This window comes from Passer montanus, unplaced genomic scaffold, assembly GCF_014805655.1.
Source record: "Passer montanus isolate IOZ18808 unplaced genomic scaffold, ASM1480565v1 scaffold54, whole genome shotgun sequence".
NCBI classification, from domain to species: domain Eukaryota; kingdom Metazoa; phylum Chordata; class Aves; order Passeriformes; family Passeridae; genus Passer; species Passer montanus.
In genome coordinates this window covers 1,128,286-1,154,398 of record NW_024370374.1, presented here as the reverse complement: position 1 = coordinate 1,154,398, position 26,113 = coordinate 1,128,286, and the positions used below count along the sequence as shown (strand labels likewise).

Below are 26,113 nucleotides of genomic sequence, written 5' to 3'. Positions count from 1 at the left end.
AGTACAGATAGCAAGCTAAAGCTTTTTAGTAATTAAGTTACACCCAATAAGGAACTACAGAAGAGACGGAGCCCCGAGGCATATAGTGAAAACTCAAGAAGCAACAACCACAAGTCACAACAGGAGAAATTCCTACTGAACGAGAGGCTGTGGTTGAATACAACAGATTGGGTACAACAGATTGCCCAGAGTGACTGCACAATCTCCATCCTCAGAGATAGCACAGCCTGATTAAGCTAGGACAGGACTGATCTGCACTGACTGTGCAACCTGATCTACATTTGAAGCCAGCACTGCCTTGAGTAGCCATCCAGAGGTCCCCTCCAATCCAAGTTCACTGTACAATTCTATGCAACCACATTACTGCAAACATTCAGCATTTACAACGGCTTTCAAAATGTCAAATAAATCCATCAACTACAAAGCAAGTTACAAAACCCATCTGTTCAAAACACAAATAATGCCCTCCTGTTATCCTGTAACAGCTTTCCAGACTCATTAGTCTAGTTATCTCGCTAAGAACTGTGACCACCCAGCTTGTGGACAGATGCTAATTGACTGCTGTAATGGTTTATCAGGAAGAGATAAATTTTCTTTTCATGTGGCATAAGTGCAAACTAACAGGATTCATATGGTATTATATCAATAGCTATAGTTGTTCTATATTTGATGATTTCTCTCTAGACACCCAGCAGAGGCTGGGGTATTGGACCATGTCCAAGCACCTAGGCTTGCAATCCTCACCTCAGACACAACCCAAAGCCCTGCAGTAGGAAACCCTGACTCAACAGGACAGATAACAGGACAGACCAAGATGTCAGCAAGCAAACAAAGCGCAGCTCAAGATGAAGTAAGGCTGTAAGAGCCCATGGTCTGTTCTGCCCAGACTGGCTTGGGCACGGTGTGTAAATGCTGGCTGGCAGCCCCACACACACCCAGATCCCCGAGAGCTGCTTCCAGCACTGCTGAATGCTTGCTGAGGAGCCCTTGGCTGCCCCGCTCCACAGGTGCCTCTGAGACACCTCCTGGGGCCAAGGCAAACAGTCAGGCACAGGAGCTGGAGAGGCAAAGCAGCTGCTGGAAGTGGCAGCAACCACCAACACTGGCACAGATGCTGATTCAGTGCTTCAGAGAAGGACTGTGGGCTGCAGCTGAGCCACGGGCTCTGTGCTAAATGCCTCTGCGGCCTCGCCTGCCGCCCTGGCACACTGACAGTGCGCCTTGGCAGTGTGGGCAGCTACCCCATGAGGGCTTAGTGGTATCACAGTACCCAAAACACAAATATGCTTTGCAGATCGTACTTTAATTATTTAATTCCAGATGTTTTTATGGGACTCTGAGGGATTTCTATTTCTGGTTATCCATCCAACAGGAAATCTATCCTTTCAGGTCACTTAGCACACCCCTCACCTTGGCATGGAGCTTCCTACAAAATACACTCTGCTACTAAATATCCCAGCCCTCTCTATGCCTCAAAGACAGGGAAACTTGTCCTAGAGCAATACCTTTCAGATTATTATTTAGTCAGAAAACTGCAAGTTCCTTATGTTTAGAAGCACCCTTCCCAAATTCAGTGCCTCAGACCTCAAAGTTTCCCAAGTGTCCAACCCCACAGAGCAGGGACGGCAGGTTCAGACCTGAACACCCTTCCCCTTTTATTTTTGTATCTTGTACCTTTTTTGTGGGAAGGTGGTTTAGAGCTGCATTTTCAGTGAACAAAGCAGTAACCAATACCAAGCAGAGATGGAGGAACCCATTAGTTTCATTAATTACAGCACAGGGAAGCACCTCTGGCTGTGACTAATAAGACAGACTAGATGTCACATTAATACCATGGAATGATTTTTATGATCCCCCATCAGCATATCAAGGCATTACATTATCATAGCTGTACATTACCAGGCAAAAAAACTACCTGAAACTACAATATTCAACTGATTTATAACATTTTGCTGGCTTAAAAGATACACTCTGCAAACAAAATATTTATTTTATTAACTGCATACCTTTGATAATCACACAGCAAGTTAGATGTAAAACAGACACTGTAAAAACCCCAAAGAACTACATTAAAACACAACTAGGTAATTTATGAATTAGCAATCTGCAGCAGAAGAACTTGCAGAGTACAAAAATGGGCAAAAATATAAGGTTTGAAAGCTGAATCAAAATACAAGAAAAGTCTCCATAACCGAAAGGGCAGAAAATATTCAATGGCTTAAAAAACAAAGTTATCACCTTCATTTAGCTACCCAGTTTGCATGGAATATTTTTATACTCTTTCTTTCCACTGAAATAAAACATGCTACAGGAAAAACACATGGCTTTAAGTGCTGCTATGCTAAATATGAATATATATATTTATGCATATATATGGACTTAAACATAACTTTATAAATCCATATCTAAATTATATAAATGTATTTCCATAAGTAAAGTTCCTGGAAATACATTTACAGAACAAATATACAGGCAACTCTCCAGAAAATCAAAATGGCATATTTCTGGTTCATGCACTCAGATCTCACTTTACCAGAGACCCTTTCCATGAAGTTCTCATCATTATTCTTCCTTGAAGGAATCCATGCAACTGAAGAGCTTACTCACTTTAAAGATGTGTATTACCAACACTCTTAACACCACCCATCCCAATTTCTAGTTATACTTCGTGCAGGCTATAAGGTTGCATACAAAACTATAACCTTTCCCATTCAAAGAAACACAAAGTCCCATGTATTTCTTGTAGCTAAAACTTGCAAGCTGTTTTTTTCACCTTCGCTCATGTTTCAATTCTGAGCCACATTAAAATCTGAAAGCTTGAAAACATGCATTTCAAAGCAGTTTAAGACACCAAGATATTTGCACTGAAATATGAATGCACATAAAAAGCCTCTCAGGATAAAAGAATACATTAAACAAGAACAGAACCAAGAAAAATAAAAAGTAAGCCAGGAGAGCGTACATGTTAATGGAAGACACCAGAGCCCAAAGTAAGCAAGCAGACAGTTTTAATACACCTCAGCATGTACTTCTTCAGTTATTTTAAACAACCTTTTGTACTTTTTCTCCATAAAACAATGATTATTTTAAGTTTTCTGATATATTTGAGAATTTATATAGTTATCTGTGAATTTCAGTAAGTGGCTATCCTGAGCCTTTCCTTATTATTTAATAAAAAAAAAAGACGCAACATATTTCAAATGATGTCAGTGTTTGTTTCTTGCTCTTTAAAACATTTTAAAGTATCATGCTGACTCACAGAACCCTCAGGCCATCAAGATAAAAAGGAATCCCACATTTGTTAATAACACCAGAGTCAGAATACATCCTATATCCCATCAAACCAAAACAATGATAAAAAAGCAAACTTTCCAGTTTTCACCACCCATCTCAACTTTTCAATTTTGTCTATTATCCTTTTGATTTATTTGAATTTATCTCTTAAGTAATCTCTAGAAATAAATGCAAAACCATGTTCATTTTTATCAACAAGAAAAAATTGGTTTTAGAAGGATGGCATCCTTGAAACTGGAAAATTTTCTGGTGAGGGACGTTTTGGCATACTGTAATAGAAGACGCCACACAAATTCATGCAAGGAAGCATGAATACTTCTTACTGCTTACCACTTGATGTTCAGGGATGAGTAAAGTAGTCTCAGTGCTGTTTAGGCCCTGCCAGTGGCATCACGGGAAAAACAATGTTGTTAGCGATGATGCAAAGGCTAATTCAGATTTAAAAGTAAAGGCTAATTCAGAAGAAACAGTGTAGTTCCTGGTGTAAATTGCTGAAAAGCTCTTCTGAGTGACACATGGATTTTCAGTCGAGATAGTCAGAATTTAAACCAAATTCAATTCTGCAGAGCAGGTTGGTCTCTAGCCTACAGTAACAACTTTTACATGGTCCATACTGATTTTTAAGCGGTAATAATTACAATTTTTGATAAGAGCTAAACAGTATTCCTCATAATTTCCATTAGAAAAAATACAATCTAAAAAAGTTGGTACAGATTACCATTTATAAACTGGTGAAGAACACCTATTAATAGTACTCTTATTTATTTTGATCCCAAAGAGGGAAAATGTACACAGCATAGATGACTGGGCATTTGGAACAAATGTGATGCCCCTTACTTGGCTATTTTTTAACTACAAACTGAAATTATACAGTGTACACTAAACAAAAACGAATGCAGTGAGCCAAAGCCTTAATCTCACAGTGTAGACAAGGTAAATTGGTACCATTAATTGCAGTTATACCTAATGAGACTAGTGAGGGCTTCCCAGACTCCAGTTCTGATCCACAGCCAGTGAGGCCCTGATTTTAACTGTACAAGATCTGGGTGCTTACTGTTTTCCTGTATGTTGGTGTGGAGGCTGCTGCAACATCCTCAGGCCAGACTCCACACAGGTATGACAGACAGGACAAGAGCAGATCCTCTGCAGAGCACAACCATCCTACACACACAGCCATCAGCTCTCTGGGGTCCTGGCCCACCACTGGGGCCTTGCAGCACCGATGGGCTTTGAGATCAGGTGCTGCTATTGGAATGGATAACGGCTTACAATACCTCAGCAGTTTCTCAGTATCTAATTCTGTTAGGCAGTATCTTACCACACTTTTCTTTTGCCTTGCTTTTGTGTGCTTTAAACGGAAACCATAGACAGATTTAAACAGTGCAACCAAACAGTGCAAGTCCATTATGAAAACACAATAACTCTCTGTGGAATTAAATTAACTTTCAATAGAAGCAGAATATTAACAGCATTTTATTATTATTGTATCATTTACTGGTTTAGAGTTGTAACATTTCAGAAAGTTTATTACTCCAAATGTAATTTTCATAAAGTACTGTTGATTATTTTTTAAATAATATTTTTGACTTTTATTACAGTTTTTCTTGAGAGAAATCACTAAGGTCCATTCCTGTCCTGGTTACACATCAAGTACATCTTTAAATTCTTTTTAAATGATGCCATGTCTGGGTATTTGCTTATCTAAGTCAAAAATGTCCTTTCAGAATGCAGTAAAATAAACAGAAAGATCGATCTGTTTTTTGGCAAGGAATCCCCCTGAGAAACAGTGCAAATATAAATAGCTGCACTGTGCTCTTACCATAAGATAGTCTGAACTGGGTTTAGAGGTCTAATCCTCCTGTCACTGATGTTACAGGAAAAATTTGCACTTTAGTAGAGAACTGAGGGCTGAGACACTTAACTGGGATGTTTTTCTCCAATTATACACCATAAATACTTGCCATGGAAAGTACACTACAAACTTAACCCTGATGAAAGCACAGCCTTGCTTTTCAATGCTGCCCTGCGGCCCCTGACCTCTCCATCGCACACATTCCCCCCTATCCACTGGTACCCTTCCATCTGCCTTTATCCAGCCTCTCCATCCCCTACTCCTCCCACCCACTGCTCACCACCTCCTCCATGGTTAGATGCAAATACAGGCTTTAGCCACCCACTGGTCCTTGCTGCCCACACTGCTTCACTCACAGACATAATTTTACTGCATCTAGTGGAACACAAAGCTGTGAGGTGAAGACACACAGCTGGGAAAGGCCTTGTACTTTCCTATGCGTTCTGTTAAAAGCTTTCCTGTTAGTCATGGGATCGTACCCTGCTCAGTATAACTGTCAGAAATTAATTAGCTCAAGTCATTAGGATTAACTATTTTTAAACTGGTGCTCATACCTTCTCCTGCGCATTTCAAGCACTCTGATAGAAACACACTGCATTTTCATGATATGCCAAAGTCTGTGTACAGCACAAAGGAGCTCCAGTGTTGGTAACACATGACATGCAAAACAGGAATCAACTCAAATAACCCATACAATTTATTGAGATGAAAACTGAGAAGGTTGGCAATGGTGGCAGAAATATTGGACTGGTCCCTCTCACTCTGGAATCCACTCTCTTAAGTCTTTAATGCACTCTGGCTCTCCCCAAAACAGCTCTCATGTGTTTTTGTTAGACTTGGAAGAAATCTAGAAGTCTTTCTAGATTTCGAAACCAATTTGGTCCATCTTTGCAATATTAATAATGGTATCTTATGTTTCTCTACTTGAAGATCCACCAGTCTGAACTGAAAAATGAACGAGTATGGTAAGTAATGCACAATGTGATGGTGTTTCTTCAGAAGAAAAAACACATCAACCAATTAATTTGGAACACCTGCAGCACCTGCTGCTCTAAAGAAAACACAACCGATGAGTCAAGCCATAATTGTGGTAAAAATGCATTGCTTTAATAAATTTGCCAATTTACTTCTGCTAACCGGGCTTAAATAAAGACAGCCTTTTCATAAATTTTTTTATGATCAAGTGACATTATGGAAAATCCTGATTAACAGGAATTTTTAGCAAGCATTTTCTTGGTGTGAAATTAATAGAAAGGTAAACATTTAATGTATAAGCGTGTGAAATCAATTCCTATCTCCTTACAGGCAGAACAGGGCACAGTTCCTGCAGTCTTACTCAGACAGTAGTGCCATCACCTGCCTTTTATGAGGTGGAGTCCACACGCACACCAAGCAAACATCTCAAATTACTTTGTGCTTCTTAACTGGAGTAACAAATGTAGTATAGATGGACCTCTACAGATGTTGATGAACTACAAACCGGTGATTCAATTTTACACAAAAGCTCTACTAATTTTACATTTATTCCATCTGAATGGCATGAACTTTTACTATTAGAAAATGTAATACAAATTCAAATTTTTAACCTTTCCTCCAATAGTGAAATAACTGAGTGATCTTCTTTCCTCTAAGGCACAGGAACTCTGTTTTGCCAGTGTGTTTCAGCTTCATTTACTTATTAACCTGAATAACTAATTACAATCGCTGAGCAGACACACCGTTGTATATTTTTCTAGAGTGCTTTCTGCACAAATAGAAAGCACAGAGGAAAAAAAGTTTCTCAGGTTTTATTTCATTCATTTTCCAATTTGGTTGAAAGGACTTTCAGAGGCATTTATGTATTTCTTGGAACAGGATCCCCATAAAGACTGATTCAGGTAGATCCTACTCAGGGATTGACTGAAGACACTTGCCTATCCCTAACAGGTGTGGCTGTCTATGTATTACTGATTTAACAAGGACATAATCTGAAGCAGTCCCCATTGCAGCACTTATTTGAAAATACCCCCTTTATATTAATTTTTTCTTCCCCTTCTCCAGTCTGCTCTTTGTGGAAAACATCTCCTTGCCTCCCCGCATGACAAAGCATCTAGAAATTATTTATGCTATAAGTCTTGGAATATGAGAAGCTGATGAAGTCCAAGTGATCTTATTTCTTTTGGTCCTGTGGGAGATCTAAGAATAAGAAAATTGAGACTCAAGAAGAAGCAATTTAAAAAAAACTGAAAAAATCCAGGGTGAAATAGGCAAGAATGCAAAATCATGAAGGACAAAATTCACCACTGCTTGGTGCTCCAATGCTTTTTGAGTCCTGGATTTCATCAAAGTTCTGTATATATGCTGGCAGGCTTCACTACAGACTGTTCCTCACTTTTTATTTTACTTGCATTGTTCCTTATATCCAAATCACGCATTCCTTTGCAGATCACAAATCAAAGAAGGAGAAAAACAACCAACCACTGAATTATGGCCGGGTAATGTTTCTGCTCTCCATATTAAGTCTAGATTTATTTTTTTCCCTCTGTTGGCTAAATCAACAATAAGGCCTTAGCTTTTTCTCTGTGCTGCTGAACAGAAGCATACTGTTACTGGATGTTGTGTCTTTTCTCTTCTAAAAGAAATTACAGCCTGAGCAAGATGAAGCAGTGACCTGAAAGGAAGTTGTTTGTTTTACTCTTTCCCAATGGTTTTTTTTCAATTAATTCAATTTCTGTTTTAAAATTACTTGACTTAAATTGGTTTAGGAATTCCAAATGTTAATCTTTTTTACCTGCAGAAACATTGCTAAGTGACAAGGAAATCACCAGCCTATCACAGAGGTAAATTCATTTAATAGAGAAATGTGCTACCTATCAAGCCAAGAACAAAGCATATTGGCCTGAGCTCACAAGGGCCTTGGTGAAAGGAGAAACCATGCTGGGATAACAGATCCTGCTGAATTCCTACAGGAATGCATCAAGGATGTTAAAGACAGCCTAGCAAAGAACTGAGTGAAAAGAAATTCTTCCAGTTTATGCAGAAGATACAGAAGACAACTGAAGCTGTGACAACACATGAAGATAAAAGATTAGCATAATATGAAAAAAATATTAGGGGCTATCTTACTATTGCAAATAATTAATAGAAGAACTCTTAAATATAGACTTAACCTGAATTCTAGGAAATTAATCATCAAAAACTAAGCCTGTTATGGCTGATAAGAGTGTGAAACTGGGCAAGAAGATCAAGAGTAACTCTGTAACTTTATATCTGGCTGATGCACAGAAAGTAAAAATCGTAAAAATGACAATGTCTTAGGGTTCATTGGGTAGGACAGGGCAAAGCAAGAAAAGTACTAACTTAAATGTAAGCAAACATCAGATAACCACCTGATCTGCAGAAACAAACTAAGGCCAAACAAGCTGTCTCAGAGAGAACATTGAAAACAAGAAATAAAAACACCCAAGTTATCAACTACTTACTGATATTGCTAATATGACAATCACAATACTTCGTGATATTTAATAGCAGCGTATAAAGAAAAATAATTATGTAAGGAAACATGTAAGCAGAGAACAAGAGAAAAGGCTGCATGAAGTTACCAAGGAGAGATTTTTGAGAGGAAAACCAGATTAACTTTTTCACAAACACGAATGTGCTGAAGATCAAAGTCTTCTCCTTTCCCACCTCATCATGAATCTTTCATCCTTCAAACAAAGTTCAAATCCCATTTCCCTACACATATGACACATGTTGCACTCTTTCTCCCATGCCTCCTGCCTTTTCATATGTCCTAAGTCATGAACTGACTTCTTCCAAGCTTTTGGTCATCTCCATCCACTCACATGTGAGTAGCTCAGAATCAGCTTATCAGGGTATGATGGCCATTGTTCAGTGAAGCATTTGATATGGCCATTCACTGAAAGTTTTCCTGGGGAAAAAGATGATTACAACTTCTACAACAGATTCAGAAGGGAATGGGGTGAACATATAAACAAGTTTTTAAAATGGAACTGGTGAATTTATTAAAACATTGGGATGATATGGCTTAATGTTCTAAGAAAACAAAGATCTGTGTAATCTAGGAAGCCATTCTGAGTTCTGTCTTCATGTGATCATCTCCAATTTGGTCCTCAAAAGATGCTGAGGACATGTTTTACTTTTAAGAAGCTCAGCAGAACAGCTGCAGTTTTTCAACACTCAATTCAACAGACATAATCTTTGATCAGTGCCCACGGCCAGTATAAGATGACGGAACGGCTGTTTCTTTTCCTATCTAAAACTTCCTATCTCCATCTAAGCATGTAACAACAATAAAGAAATCAGACAATAAGAATGAACATAAAATACCAAAGTAGAAATGCCATTTTCAAAATTCATATTGAACTAGTTTCTCAACTGGCCACACAGTGTTACCTCTTCAAGACAATGTGTACGGTACATATTAAGCAATGAGACACCTTGAAAAAGTTTATAGCTGATGATGCTTTTCATGTTGCACATAATGAGGTACCCTAGTAACTCAAATCTTCATTTGCTTTCTCATGAATCTTGCTGCACTGTCACAAGGTTCCTAGAGCTCTGGAACTCTAGTGTGCCTTGACTTCCCCAGCAAGCCAGCAAAATGATATGCTATTTCATATTAGCATGATACGCTATTTCATATCTATATATTATGAAATTATATATATGAAATAATAATATTATTTCATATATTAGCATGATATGCTATTTCACATTAGCAGGAAAAACATACTGGTTCTGCACAAACCAGGTACAGAACCAGTATGTTTTTCCAGCTGTCAAAACATTTCAAGACTGATACAGGAAACACCATTAAGCTCATATTGTTTTCTGCCACTACTGTGTTGTAGCACTAAAACTGGTAAGTCTCTTCTGAGACTCGGTGAGTGTCATGTCATATTCATGGCTTTGCTCTTTCAAAACAATACAGAAAGAAAATTTTTACATGGATAAAAAGGAGCTATAAGACAATCTAAAAGAAACAGTAGTTTTAAAAACTAATTTTCTTTTTCACAACAACCATTCTTCTTCCCTCCTACCAAGTAGTACATTAACACCATTCATACTGTACCTTACCTCAGAGCTGCTTGGGATTTCTGATCCTGCAGTTGAAATAGTTTCAGGTCCATTGCATTCTTCCCCTAAGGAACATTGAAAAAGAGATTCACATAAACACATCCCTTTTTAAAAAATATTGCTATATCTGAAAATTATGTGGACCTTGAAGGCGTGGAACTAAGAACAAATAAAGGACAGAAAATAATATTCATAATACATAAAATCTTCAAGAATGGTTCTTTGGAGGAGAAAAAATGCTGCAAGACACAATATACTCAGCCTGTACTACCTTGGTGTAACCTTGCATTCACAGAAATGTATTTTTATCTGTGACAGAAAAAAAAACCTGTTGACATCACTTATCTTTCTTGTCTCAAATATCTGTTAGGTCTAAGAGGCTTTCAACTCAGAGCTTTGCTGCCTCAGTTATGGAAGTCCAATTACCTATGGAAGTGTTTGCTAGAGATCAAATTAGGGTGTCTAGGTCTAAGAGCCTTTCAACTCAGAGCTTTGCTGCCTCGGTTAAGAAGTCCAATTACCTATGGAAGTGTTTGCTAGAGATCAAATTAGGGTGTGTTTTTTTGCTAAGGAGTCAATGATGCATAACCTCAAGATTACAAATGCCCATGTAATGGAGGTATGACAACAGGATCAAGAATAGTAACATGAATTTAATTACTTAGCTTCTTGTTCAAAAAACAAACAAACCCTAAAAAAACCCAGCTCTAAAACAACTGATAAAATAAACCAAACAAAAAAGCCTGCCTTCATTTTAATGAGAGTAGTGAACTCCAACATGACTTTCCTACAAATACAGTCATTTCATCAAACACTGTTACTAAAATGCTAATACTAAAGGGAAAATCCTATTCAATACAATCATAATCTTAAATTGAATCAAGACACTGGCTGAGTTTGTGCCTCTGAATTTACAGTCACCAGTTTCCTATGGAGAACAACTCTGAGCCCATAGGCTAGCCTCCTGCTCCAAGCAGGTTTTTGTAAACAACTACCTCTGCTGATTAGGCACACCAGTCTCTTCAATCAGGCATCTAAATTACTCCACCACAAAAGGATAAGCAGTTTTGTAAATAGCTGATCAAAATCTAGACCGTGCACTGAAAAATGATGTCTCTTTTTTTCAGAAAAGAGGATTCATCTTCTTTCTTCATTAAGGAAGCATTGCTGAGTATAGCTACGACTGGACAGACTTACACTGGACCACTGTCAAGACAATTACATTATTTCTGCCAATAAAACAAGCCTACTATTCTTTTTATAATCTGCAAACATTTGATATCAAAATTGCATCCAGGCAGGATTTAAAGTGCTTCTTCAAAAATATATAATAAGCTACTTGAGTACAGTTTGAGAGCATTTTGTTTCCTACAATTTTTTTTCTTTTTCGAAGTTCACTTACAGAAAATGGTCTCTGTAATTTTTACACTATACATATGATGAGAAACCAAGCAATGGTATGTAAAACATAACAAGTAAGTTTCTGAATGCCAAGACAGTTAACACTGTTGCATGGTATTCTGCTAAAGAAAACTACACCTGGAAAACTGTATTAGTAGATACAATCTGAACACCAGGGTAAAGAATGGGAGCATCCCTACCATGCTCTGCTACCTGTGCTGCCTAAAGCCCTGGGAGGCAGCTGGTTACTGCAGACTTGGCCAAAGGTACCAGCCCAGGGCCCAGGAGCAGAAACCCAAATATTTTGTCACACAACTCTCCTATTCCAGGCAGAAACAGTCTGGCATCTTGTCCCTGCAGCAGGGACATTTTATTTTCTATACTGCTGAGGGAACTTGAACTCATTCAATGACCTATAACAGCTTGGGGCGGGGGCGGGGGGGCAGCTGTTCTGGATTTTATCCTCTCCGTAATTGTGTAAATCTAATCTCAGAATAATTATAATTCAGAGTTGCAAATTTTAACTGCTTTCCCAGTACCATAGCTGATTACTTATGCAACTTGTGGAAGGAAATCCTCTTGATACCTCTGCTCCACTGGAAAAAACCTGAATAACCTAGAGCAGCACATGAGAAGGTAAAAAGAGAACATAACACATGTATTAACTGAAAAGTACAACATACTCAGTATGTCCACTCCTTGTAAAACATGTAATCAGATTCCTGAACATGAGCAGCACAAGCAATGCACACCCAAATCCTGCAGGAAGGTGTAAAGAGGCCCCATCCCAGAACTGCACCAAGCACCATGAATGTAAATGCACAACTAGATCTTAACCAGGAGAGCTGCCAACAGATAGCCAACAACTGACTTGCAAATCACGTTGCAAAAGGCCTGGCTCATATGTGATACCAATGACTCACATTAACTAAAGTCTGATTTGCAAGAGGCTCCCAGCAGAAAAAAAAAAAAAGAAAAAAAAAAAGAAAAAGAAAGGACAAAAGGACAGAGGAAACAGACAAAAATGAGGACGGTAAAACATGGGTTAGTACAATACCTTCTGACTGTGATGGCTTGAACTTGGTGAGAATCGCAATGTCATCTTTGAAAGGAAAAAACACTTCAGTAAGAACCAGAAGTAAAATTCACTTTATGATGAACCCATTTCATAATTCTTCTCTATCCTTTCCAATACAGCCACCATATAAAGCAAAACAATAAGCCTTGGACACCAGAGACTGTGACCTAGACAGAAAGCATGGCACAGGCTCCTCCTGGAACACCAACATTCACCATTCAGTCCAGGCACCTTATTCAACAACATAAATAAGGATGTCACTTCTCCTTAGCAGCAGCAGAGAGGACCATAATAGTTTCTACTAGTCAAGAAAGCGCTTTAAAAATTCTTCATGAAATTACTGCTTGATATCTCAAGATGGGAGTAAAACAATAATGTTCTGATAAAATTCTGTATTTAAGGGTATGTCCTTGTTCTTCAACACTACATGTTTTTGTGTATATAAATAGACCTAGAAATATCTGCATGCCAAGAACAAACAAGGACACTTCCTAAACTAAGTGGCTCTTTATTATAAAATTTGTATAAATAGCAGAAACGCTTTGAAATGTTTTTTGTTCAAAACTAACTCCAGTACAACTCCATGACTATTAAAGCTTACTAAATTATTTCAGAAATGTGTCATTTTAGTATTTGGTCAAATCATTGACCTTTATGGGAGTGCATATATCCTACCCAAAAGAAATGCCTCTTTCCCAATAAAACTGACGTCTTCACCAGCCACACAACTCTTCACACAGCTATTATGTGCAACTCCTTAAACACATGTGCCTTGGCACTGTGCACGTTACTGTAAATAAGCAACATTTATATGGCCTATAATTCTGCAGTAAAAGGCAACATATGCTGTCTCAAACTACGCCCAACCACAGGGAAACCTACTTAGAAACTTTTGGTATGCCACCCCTAAGAATTACAGACCATTTCTACTTTGATTACAGACCCGAATGACGAGAACAACAGTAGCCCACAACACAAATTAACATTCAGTACTGAAGACTGAAGAATATAATCAAGACTGATTTTATCTCTTAAAATATAAGTAGTTTACTCACAAAACAGGTACTTTCATTACTGTAATCTTATTATTTCTGTAACAAGCATAAAAAATGACTTCTTGTGTAATTAAACAATCAGAAATTCTAGAATACTTCAAATCTGCTCACAGTGCCAGAATCACTTTATTTTTCTTCATGGAAAAACTGATGAGTTAGGAAAAGGCAAAAGTACACGTATTCAGTGCTACTGCAAAAAAGTAATGATGGATTGTAAATCAAGGCCTCCCATAGACCCTGTTTTCTGATAATAGCTGCAGCAAGGCAAGCGGCACCAAAAAAGGAACTGTACATTCCCTGGGAGAAATACAACCTGTCACACAGGTCATGTCCTGGCCACAACAGCAGTGCCTCAACTAGCACATAAAAGCCCAGGACAGACCTAACCACAGGACTTCTCATTCAACTATGGGTGCACTTTGAAAAATGGTTTCAGCTTTGAAGAGCGTTTTCAGCTTCCAGCACTCTCCTAGATGGAGAAGAAGCACACTCTGGAGGACACTGGAATCTGGTCAATAAAACAGTATTACAGAGAAGTCTGCCTTGCTAGGGAGAGAAAGGATTTTAGCCACACAAGTGTGGCTGGACTGTGCTACTCATCTTCAAAAGCCAGTGGGAAAATCTTTGGCTTTTATAATAACTAGCACAGTCACAGCCATGGATGCTCCAGCCCCTTTAACTGTACCTAACCCAGAATTTCCCTGGAAGATGACAATCCTCTTACTTCAGCACCCTCAGTAAGTCCAAGTGTGCTGGGAGATGGCAAAGAAAAAAGCTTGGCTGATGATGCTGCACTTGAGGTACAGCTGGTGTGAAGATGCTGCAGTCTGGCACAGTCCAGAGTAACTCTGCATCAGAAAACAGAGCAAGAGAAGGCTTTTAAGTTTTCCTTTCTTCCAACTTCTATAACCCTGATTCAAGTGCACCAAGTACAGTTCTTAACAGATTGTTTATATCACTAAAAACATTTACGTATTTGGTGTATTATTTCTTTTGCTACTAAACTAGAAAATCATCTGCATTTGCGCACCTAAGATCTGTGACAAAGCTATTCCAAAGGAACAGCTATGCCAAAGGAATTCAAAGGAAAAGCCACAGACAGGATTCTCATGCAGGTGTTGATAAACTGCATTGTTTAGCAGCAGCAAGATAGTATTACTGTCGATTCTGCTATTTCAGCATTGATTCCAAAATTCTGCTTTCAATTATTTCCACAATTTTCTTAGACACAATAACAGCATCCTTTTCAGCCAACAAAACCAAGCAAGGAGCTTTCAGACCACTGACACTGTTCTACATATGTCTGACACATTGGCATATTAGTTTACACACATGCCTATCCCTAAAGCAAAATTTTGATGGTCCAGGTAAAATGAAAACAAACAAACCAACCAACAAAAATCCTAACAAATCCTGAAACTTACATTGCAATTGTTATGAAGTAGCTACTATGTACTTATGAAGAAAATTCCCAATATTCATCTTTAACATGCTATGAAAGAAAACATTATTCCTAGATGTCATGAAGTTACCATCTTAATAAACCCCCTGACATTATTCGATGACCAGGCCTGGCCAACAGGAAAGAGAAATGAGTCACTCCCTCCAAGCAAGCATCACAATGACTGTGGCAAGTGCTTCCATATCTAAGGAAAGCAGCTTTACAATGACTTCTCAACTAAACTTATGCACATACTGATCACATCCTCCAGAGCTCGACGGAGCTGCCACTGGGAACTGGAAACCCACCTAACTGACTTGTAAGAAAGCAAGACAAGGTTATTACCCCAGCTGGTATTGTCTGAAGAGTAGTAACTGTGCTGCTGTGCCAAAGGTTCAGCCCTAGAATGATGTCTGAGATGGTGATTCATGCACACACAGAGATGCTTCTAAAAATTTAAAACTATCTAACAATGAAAACATTCTCAGTGAATCCAAGAAAATACATTTGGATTATTTTGAAAGAGTCTTATTAGTCCCTTTAAAAGAAGATTGCGTTCAAGTATAGGCTGCTTCACTGACATATTAATTTTCTTCGTGTGTTTTATCATTAAACAAGTACTTCCAGAGAACAAGTATTTATCAACATGTCAGAATTAAAAGAAAAATAACTATTTTACACAGGCATAAATATTTGGAAATCTGTTCCTAACAGTAAAAAAATCTCATTTAGCATTTGGAAAAGACACGTAGTCCTAGTCCTAATCTCCAGTATAGTAACTGGGTATTTTAAATCAAAATGGGATGTTTACCTTCAGCTGCTTCCCTTTTAAAGAACCACAAAACCACCTCCCCTTTTGATTAAAAGCCACTGGGATAGCAAAAAAGGGAATATATTAAACAAAAAGAGAAGTTGTGCAAATCTATTTTTAGCAAAAAATCCCTCAAACATAGTATTGTAACACAGAACTTGAAGGGCATGTTAATGCAATTCAAGTAACAACCATCACTGTATTTTATGTACCAGCACAGGCAAGACTCAAAGCACACTGTGAGCATTCCGACCTCCCAGGTATCATTGTTCTGCAGAATGACAAGACACAAACTGATTAATAAGTTCAAATGCAGTTTAAAAAGAAAGCCCAGACTAGGAATAGTCGGATAAAGTCAGGTATTTTTAAACTGCACAGCACTGGCATGCATGCAAGTAAGAGGGACTAGAATGACAAATATCAGCAGAACAGGGTGGTAGAAACACCAGACTGCAGGAGTTCTGACAAGTCATGAAGCACTGGGGCTGTGCTTGTCTGCCTTTAAGAGTATTTATATATTTGGGGCCAGGTTTCATCAGCACTACTGACTGCAGAGGCAAGCAAACAGCTCCAGCAATGGCCTTGCACATCCATGGAAGTGCCAGGTGCTCTTGCCTCTCCTTCAAGGTACGATGAAGAAAGAGGAACTGTGGGAATGTTTTTCATCACAACCCAATGGAACCACAAGCACTCCAACAAGTGTTAGGCACAGACTTGCTTTCCTAGCGTGCCCAGAGATACAATGAACAGCATCATTCATTACTCCATTTCTCCAGCTTCCACTGAAATCACTGATGTAAACCCTTAGGCAACAGAATCTCCAATTTCTTTCCACATTTGCCATACACAAGCACCCAAAAGTAGTGCAGGGCCCAATGAACTACTCATTCTGTGCACACACATTATGTTCGTGCCCTTGTATGAGAGATCTTCTATAGATGCTGTAAATGAAAAGGGATAAATAAACTAGGAAACTAATGATGCAAATATAGCAATATATTTTTTTTACAAAAAATCAAATTTACTGTCCTCTGCTATTCCTCAATTTCATGTTATCGAGACATATCAGATGGCCAATTTAAACAGTAAATTTTTATTCCTTCTGGTTCTTTATGCTCTGCCTCACTCAGTACTTTTCTGGTTATGCTTCCAGTGAAATGCATCATTGTAAATTTTGCTATTGTATTCACCAAGTAATTAATTTTTTCACATTATACAACATAAAAATATATCAGTATAGGAAGATGTTTTATAAACAAATGCAAGACTTGCAAGACTTACAAGAATTGCAAGAATTGGCATTTTGTCCAAATTACTTTAAAAATGATGGAACATATTTGGAATTCCTATAGTGATCCCAAAGAGAAACTGTTCCTATCAATCAAGAAAATGATCAGGGCAATGGGCCAGGTCTTCCATTGCCTAAACTTTTTTTATGTAAGCACCAGTCAATTAACAGAATTAGAGTAGGCAAAGTGGTTGGCAGAACCAAGTGGCCTGGAATCCACATCTGCTAGCCATTACTTGCTGGCATGGTATATTTCTAGCACACTATAAATGGTGCAAACATAGACTTTCTGATTTCCTACCCAACAGTTAAGACAAATCCTTTGAATAACAAAACCACAGGGCCCTTTCTAATTTAGGGGTATTACAGCAAATGAAAGGACAACCATCTGCATCAGGAGTTCTATCCACATGGTTTGCTGGTGTTCTGCTATCTTGCCAAAGGCCTCAAATTTCATATTTACCCTTTAGAGCCTAGTAAAGAAGAAGAGAGTCCCTTGGGATTTCCAGTTAGAAGACTGCCCTTCATGCAAAGATATATTCACTTCCTAAAAAAATGTGTTTGGAACTTCACCATGTCTATTGGTCCTCACTGAGAGCCACTGGTGAACAAAACACCTTTAACAGCTTTATGCTTCAATGAAAAACATATATCTATATAGTAAAATTCAAGTAAACAAATCCCAATAGACTCAGCTCCTCCCACACAGTGTTTAATCTAACACAAAATGTTGTTACAACAAAATATATGTGTACACAATGTGTAACTACACTCAAACTTCAATCTGTAAATAATTTCTGACATGTTATTCAACTTTAGCACACAGCAAATAACAGTAAATCCCTCCATAACTATGTTATAACTGCAAGCACTATCCTCAGCAATACAACACAAGAACCTTCCTTCCCCTTTCTGCATTTACACACATATGCACGTGGAAAGCTATCACCAAATATAATAAAATTACTGCTAGATAAGAATATACAACCTGGTAATTACACTGCTCTTTGGTTCAATCCCCAGATCACAATAAAAACTAGTGCAAAAGTTCAGTACATTATTACCTGACCTCCTAACATCTGATCACATATTCTCATTACCTACACCTTCCTGATGACTTGTTTAGGTTAGATGACTATGTATCTCCTCCATGTGCATATGCAACTCATGGCTTTGAAGATACAAACTACCAAGACATGGTATTTGGTTTCTTGGTGGTTTTGTTTGTTCTTTTGTTTTTTTGGTTTTTTGGTTTTTTTTTTTTCAAATTATATGCCAACAGTTCTCAAGCATGATTTTTGAAGGACATTTTCATCAATGCCCTTTTATCTTATCCTAGTGTTTCCTTGTATCACAGTAATTATTAAGTCTTTGTTCATAAAGGTTAAAGTGTACTTCCATTTTATAATACAGTTATCAGTTTATTTCTGTAGGGAACACCTCAGAACAGCACAGCACACCAGGCAATGCCTGAGCAGCAAACTGATGGAGAGGGACTCTGCCTTACACCAGAAGAGATGCTGGTGGCTTTCTTGGTGTTTATTTGGCATTCACAATCCAGAATCTCTGCTCCACCACTGAGCCAAATCATTCCTCCAGGAACTATTGTGAGGGAGAGCTGCAGAGCATTTTCTTTCATATTCTGAGGGAGAAGGTGAAATTCTTCTTACAAACAGACTAAAATGCTTTCACCTCTGATGGCAGGGCAATCACTCAGTTCAGACCTGAGGGATCTTAGAGGTCTTTTTCAACCTTAACGATTCTATGAATCCACCTTTATTTCCCAGCTTCCCAAAATGTGGCCTGAATATCCCACATAATTGCTACTGGATTTAAATGGCATGCAGGGGACTTAATCCTTCCTTTGCTACTCACTGAACTGCAGACAGTGAGTTTAATCCCATATGCAGGGTGCTCACCTAAAATGAAAATGCTGGCCAAGAGTAATTTTTTTTTTGACTGACACTATCTTAGGAAAAAAATCTGTATTTAACAGCTGCAGTGGAATGGGCTTGATGCTTTCATTTTTGCATTAAAAGCGCCAGAGCTATACAGTGATATGATACAAGTTGTTGGGATGAGTTCCCAAAAGCAGGTTTTCCTAGTACAAACAGGAGTTTTCTGTTACAAAGAGGTTTAACTTCCAATAACCAACCTGTATTTACACCGTGCCCCTGCAGTGACGAAATTCCACTCAGAAACCAGACATTGGTTGGGCTAAGAGAGTATTTTCTCCCCTGCCTTTTATACTATGAACTATGTCTAAATTCCTTGGAGCTTTTATTTCATTACCTAGGAGCAAACTATCAAACAGCTTTCCTCTTAACAAACCCTTTGGTTTAGGCCTGTGGGAACACGATATCCCATTCAACGTTTCCACAAATAGATCAGAAATTACTACATACACTGCGCCAGTAATTAGAGACACACGTAGTTTTGAATGGAGGCCTGTATTTTATGTTACTGGTATGAATTCTCATAAAAAAAGTTCAGTATCATTTTATTAAATAACAGCAGGATTTGGCCCTGACTGCTGAGGTATTGCAAGGTGCCAACACAGCAGCACAAGCACTGTCGTGGCACAAGCACCACTGGCTTTCACCGGTGTTTTTCCACCTTTCTCAGAGGGAAACAAACAAGATGACAACCAACTTAAGTAAGCATTTGAATTAAGATCACTTAGAGCGTTTTGAACACAAACCAGGCTCCTGGAAGTTCTGGAAGAGGAGCCATGTGTACAAAGGCAGCATATTTCAAATCAAAAAGCTGTTGGCATGGAGCCAACAGCAAGCTTCCAAAAAAAGCAGGCTTGGGACAGATCCCACAACACGCTACTGCAGCATTAACATGCTGGGGGAAAAAAAGCTCCTGAAAGTGAATGTAGACATAAGTAACCCTAGCAACATATTACAGTCTTCCTCTGATATTTACATTCCAATTTTGTAGGTTCAGTTTTCTTAGGCTTTCATATTTGGGGTATATGACACACACCTTCCAACAAAAAGCAAAATTACAAACACAAAATTGGAATTTTTTACCTCACACAGATGTAATTCAGCAGGAAGCCAGGAAGCTTCCTTCAAGGTAAAAGTTTCAACACACAGGCTCTAAACAGGCAAGTTAAACTTTCTGTTGCTGGTAGACAGTTTTGCACCCCATAATCTGTTCCCCAGCATTCAAGTTTAATGAAAAGCAGTAGTAAACCAGAAATAAATACACACATATTATCCAAATACAAACACATCTTTAAAGAAAATAAGCAGCAGATGTTTTCTCTCCTGCCTTGTTCCTATTGACTTACACAGGCCCTGCCTGTACACATCAGACATCTAGACCCTTAAGAGGTTTTTCCTAAAAGGCACAAAGCATATATTTAAGTCTATAAGAAGTTCTGCTGTTAATTTTTCTAAACAATATTTTAATTAATTTTCTGGGGGGTTTTTAACCTTGAGAGACTTTTGGGCAACAAGTTAACATAACTTTTAAAAAGCCTACTCACTTCACCCCATATTCAATTTGTTTCTGTTTAAGAAAAGTGGTTAATTAAAATTGAACTGCATTAGAATATGATTTGGTATGGAGAGTTATGTGCTACTATATGACAAACCCTTCTTAACCATCCTTGAACACTGAAACCCCTCAAATCTCCTTATAGTCACTATTTATGACTATAAAACCCCACAATGCTCATGGGAAAACTGAATAATATGGAATGAAGTTTACAAACCTGACTTCATAGAATCATTCCCTAAATAGGAATATTTTGTGTGTTCTGTAAATATTTTTTAGTCCCAAGGTACTTCAGAAGAATAACCCATGGAGAGGGCAGCTTAGTCCTAGCACTTTTCATCGCCCCCAGGCAGTGGGATGGGCAATGACTCAGGTCTCTCACATCCCCTTTGGAACAGGATCGCTGGCCAAGAGGCTGTAATATCCATCTGCTCGGGTTCCTAAGAAGCCTGCCAGCTCCATCAGGCTTTCCCAGAGAGGGCAAACCTTCGTCTGACACTTGCTGCGGACGCCTGCCTCCCCACAGCCACACATCCCTCCTTGCTGTCACCACAAAGAGCTTCTTTTGGATAATTTCACAGTCAATATTGCCATCACACCTCTCTGCAACAAGACTGCCAAATATTTTGAAAATTATGATTTGCTGCTAGGGCTCAAGGTGTTTAAAAGGGCACTATATATGTTTTTCTAAAAGAGACAGCGCAGTCAAGTTGTGAAGGAGAACAGATAACCCGAGAAGCCAACACAGGGACTTAGTGGCTCTTTCCAGCTTTAAGATTTTCACTTCTAGGACTAATGGCAAAGCATTATTTCCAAAAAAGAAATTTTTCTAGGTCAGCATTTTCCTTTTTTAAAAAAGACCCTATACAGTTTTATTCTGAAAACATCAACATGCTCTTTCTTCTGACTGTTGATTCACGTTGCCAGGTGAGGGGCTGATAAACATACACTTGCATCATGTTATTTCACAAAATCCTAATATGACCACATTTATTTTAAGTAATGACATACCTTAGTGACATGAAGTGGAAACTGTAACATGGCTACAGCAAAAAAGCAAGGCCCTGACACAAACCCACTGGCTGCACATCCCCTGCCGCAGAGTCTATCCGAAGCTGAGGGGTGCCAGCGCATCTGGGATGGGGCGAGGGGGAAGAAGGCTGCTGGCACCTCCCGAAGCGAGGGGACCCGCTCTGCTCGCAGCCTCCTGGTAAGGGCAACCTCAGCTCCCGGGAGCCAGCGCCCCATCCCCGCCGGTGCTTCGGGGGAGGCTGGAAGTTTGCTGTCCGGCAGAGGGACCTTGGTATCTGCTGGGTCTTTTAAGATAAAAATCAAGCGGATTCTCTAGTTTTTGTTCTTGGCAGGGTGCTGATACGAGAACCTTCAGCTTCAAGATTTTATTTGAGGATTATAAAGATCGAATCACAGCTGGATCGTGCTCATGGAAAAGTGGTTTTGTTCTGCTCAAGTGAAAGCCCAAGGATTAAAAGCTCGATGGGCGAGAGATCAGGATTCACCCGGAATCAGCCCCACCTCACAGACGCCGGCCTGCAGATCCTGGGGAGGAACCGGAGCCCCCCAGACCCCCCACACTACGCTCGCCTCCGCTCCCCGTGCCCCGGGGGGCAAGGGCGGCACAGAACCACGATCCCCCCTCCCCGCCCTCTCCTACCGTCGGCCGACAGAGCCATCTCGATGAGGGTCTCATTCGCTTTCTTCCCCAAGCGGTTCATGGTGGCCGCCTTTCCGCTGCTGCGGCTGGGGAGCGGCCGCGGAGCGGAGCGGTGACTCAGGGCGCGGGGCCGCCTCCTGCATGCGCACTGCCGCGGGGCGGAGCGGAGCGCAGCGGAGCGGGGCGGCTCCGCGCCGAGCCGAGCCGTGCCCCCGGGCGGAAGGGCGGCGGGGCCAGCGCTGTGCTGGCCTCTACGGGACAACCCCAGAAACTGGGCAGAGTGCCTGGGAGCGGCGTGCATGCTGTGTGTGGTATGGGTTCAGCTGTCCCGGCTGGGTCCCCTCCCAAGCTGCTTGTGCACCCACAGGAGCAGGACGCGCCTGGACGCAGCGCAAGCGTTTCTTGCTCAGCCATATCTATACCAGCCCTCTGCTATCAACACTGTTCTTATCACAAACCCAAAACTTAGACCCATAAAAGCTGCTATGAAGAAATGTAACTCTTAACTCAAGAGGCTCCGCTGACAGCTGCTGTCCCTGCTCCTGGAGCTGCTACCATTGCCATGTCTAACAGCCCTAGCTTCTTATTGCTTCCTTCAATCATCTGAGACAGTTTCCAACAATCTTTGTTCAGTATATGTATTTAATACATTTTTTTTCTTCATTAATATAAGCTCAGGCCTTGTTTCAAATGAACTTTTTGTATATTCATCTTCTGTTACCTGAGTAATCATATTACATACCAAACTGACAGGGAGTTTTGTTACTTAGGCAGCTGTAACACAACAGCACATTCATGACCAATAAGAATTAATTGAATGCTTAATAAAAAGTTAATTAAGTCAGTCAGTTGAGTTGCTGGGCTTGTTTTCAGATCTATGTACAGTACTAAGCCTTTATTTGTGCAAAATAACTGCTTCAAGGAGTGTATTTTTAGTCAGGAGCAAGACCTAAAAATCTTGTGTCTGCTTGCTCTCCAAAGCCTAAGATGTTTAGTCGGGGTTTTAATGTCCCAACGCGGGATGGTGGGAACAAAGAGGATGGGCTTGGTGCACCAAAGGGTGCCCTGAAACATCTTGTGACTGCATACAGTGCACCAGATCACTAGGCTCTATTTAAGAGCTGTACTTCTAAGCCTTTAATTTCCTCCTAGCACTACATATCTTGGATAAATGTGTTTATGCCCACAGAAGATGCAATTAGAGTTGCTATTCAACAAGAGCCAGAAACAGCAAGAACTGCCATGGTCATTGCTCAGTTTTCCTCCTAATTGCACGCTCGGTGTTCCCAGCTCCACCCAGCAGCAAACCCAACCATACCTAAAACTGTGTAAGTGCCTCAGCCAGAATGCCAAAGAAGATTGTAATGACCCTTGTAATTGCACAGGCTGATAGTGTGTTGAGCACTGGCTTTGTGCAAATTACACAGTGGCCTGTGGTAGGGGTGGGACAGAAGGATGCTCCTCCAGAATGAGGAATCTGTGGAGGTGCACAGGAGATCTGTGCAATGTCTAGTGTTGAATTTTCTTGCATATACAGAGTTGAACCAGCCATTGTCTGACTCAGTGGTTTCACAGTTTGCCCAAGTGATCTAGGACCACACTTCCTTCCCAAGTGCACACACCTTTTTTCCCTCCCACCTTCCAGTTTCACTCTGAATAAGGAATGCTGATAAAGTGATGCATGACTTATGTCAACATATTGAACCAAATAATCATGTTATTGGTTTGTGTTTTTTGGGGGCTTTCAGTTCTACAAATCACTCCAAGCAACAGGTAAGGCCAAAATAAAGGAAGAGATGGTGAACCACACAATTTTATTCCTATAATATTAATGCAGTAGCCAGATACACCATAATATTTCTGCTTTTGGAGTACTATTTCTAATACAGTGCGCACATAAACCAAAAAGCAATAAAATAAGTAGAAAGCTGTGGGTAAAAGTAGCAAGCCTCACCAAAACTGCTGGCAGTGAATATACTTAGTATATTCAGTGGCAAAGGGTAATCCTTTGTTAGTGCTAAAGGAGAACAGGTAGTTTGTATCTCTTACAAGTCTTCCTTTCCATTGATTGGCCTTTTCCAAACCATGCCTTAGGCCTTCACATTTAAAAAAAAATTAAAATGAAACACAAAATTGGTGGATTGGAGGACAAGATTTAAAAGATATCTCAGTGCCTATTGTTGTCTCAGGTAGACAGCCCAAGGCTGTTCAAAAGAAATCCGAAAATACAACCTGAGATGACAACTTTAAAAATTATACTTAGAAGATTATCTAAAACTTTTGGCACTGAAGCATCTGTGAAAATATAGCCTGAGTTTTTTTGTGAGAGGTAGCAGAATGGATGCCCACGTTCTCCACCAAGAAATTCTCATGGTTTGAAGCTGGCCAAATGCCAGGCACCCATAAAAGTTGCTCGCTTGCCCTTCCCTGCCATAGCTGGGCAGAGGAGAGAAAAAAATTTGATGAAGGCTTCATGAGTTGAGATAGTGGCCAGAAGAAAATACTCCAAGGACAAAACAGCCTCAACTTAGAGGTACAAAGTGCATTTATTATTAACAAAACAGAGGAGGATAATGAGAAGTAAAAGAAGCCCTTAAAACACCTTTTCTTTCCCCCCAGCCCCTGCCTCCTTCTCACCAACAGCACAGGGAGACAGGGCACAGGGGTTTTGGTTGGTTCATCACCAAGGTTTTCTTCCACTGCTCTGGGAGGGGAGTCCTCTCCCTGTGAGGCTGTGGGGTCCCTCCCACAGGAGGTAGTTCTCTATGAATTTCTCTGTCATGGTTCCACTGTCACGGGCAGCAGGCCTGCCACACCTGCTGCAGTGTGAATTCCCTCCACGGGCACACAGTCCTCCCAAAACTGCTGTGGCATGGGTCACTCTTCCACGGGGTGCAGCTCTCCAAGGACAGGCTGCTCCGGCCTGGAAGCAGGGCCCCTCTCTGCACCGGGTCTCCCACTGGATCACAGCCCTGCCCAGGCATCCCCCAGCTCTGGCATGGGCACATCCCCAGGGGCTGGGGGTGGATCTCTGCATCCCCCTGGATCCCCAGGGGCTGGGGGTGGATCTCTGCATCCCCCTGGATCCCCAGGGGCTGGGGGTGGATCCCTGCATCCCCCTGGATCCCCAGGGGCTGCAGGGACACAGCTGCTTCACCATGGTCTCACCACGGCTGCAGAGGAATCTCAGCTCTGGCACCTGCATTACCTCCTCTGCCTCCTTCTCCACTGACCTTGGTGTCTCCATGTTCTTTCCCTCACGTGTTCTCACCTACTTCTCTGGCTAGAAAAACACTGTCCACGCCCCACTTTGTTGTGATTTGCTTCTTAAATATACCATGACAGAGATGTTACCAGCCTCTCTAATTTCCCAGTCTTGGCCAGCAGCATGTCCATCTTCAGAGCCATCAGCCATTGGCTTTGTTGGACACGGTGGAAGCTTCAAGGAGCTTCTCACAGGAGCCACCTCTGTGGCCCCCTGTGCTCCCAAAAGCCAGGCTGTGCAAACCAACACACTTAGGCAATGACATCTGTTAAAGTTTCAACACTATGAAGTGTGTGAGATCACAGGACACCTGCTGTGAGTGGAGGGGGATCAGCCTCTCCTGATGTCAGGCTGCCACACCAGGGCT

At 40.3% G+C, this 26,113-nt stretch overlaps 1 protein-coding gene across 5 annotated transcripts in view; it reads right to left on the bottom strand.

Moving 5' to 3' along the window:
- ANO5 (anoctamin 5) overlaps positions 1-22,693 on the bottom strand; it is a 57,294-nt gene extending 34,601 nt beyond the window's left edge. For 2 of the 5 annotated variants that reach the window (XM_039724979.1, XM_039724975.1), the window contains exons 1-4: positions 22,482-22,693; positions 12,684-12,728; positions 10,226-10,290; positions 3,625-3,672 (exon numbers count right to left, since the gene is read on the bottom strand). In XM_039724979.1, the coding sequence (XP_039580913.1) occupies positions 3,625-3,672; positions 10,226-10,290; positions 12,684-12,728; positions 22,482-22,542 (219 nt within the window). In that variant the 5' untranslated portion in view covers positions 22,543-22,693. The remainder of the gene's footprint in view (positions 1-3,624; positions 3,673-10,225; positions 10,291-12,683; positions 12,729-22,481) is intronic. The other 3 variants (XM_039724977.1, XM_039724976.1, XM_039724978.1) reach the window with 3 other exon arrangements.
- Between the last annotated feature and the right edge of the window lie 3,420 nt (positions 22,694-26,113).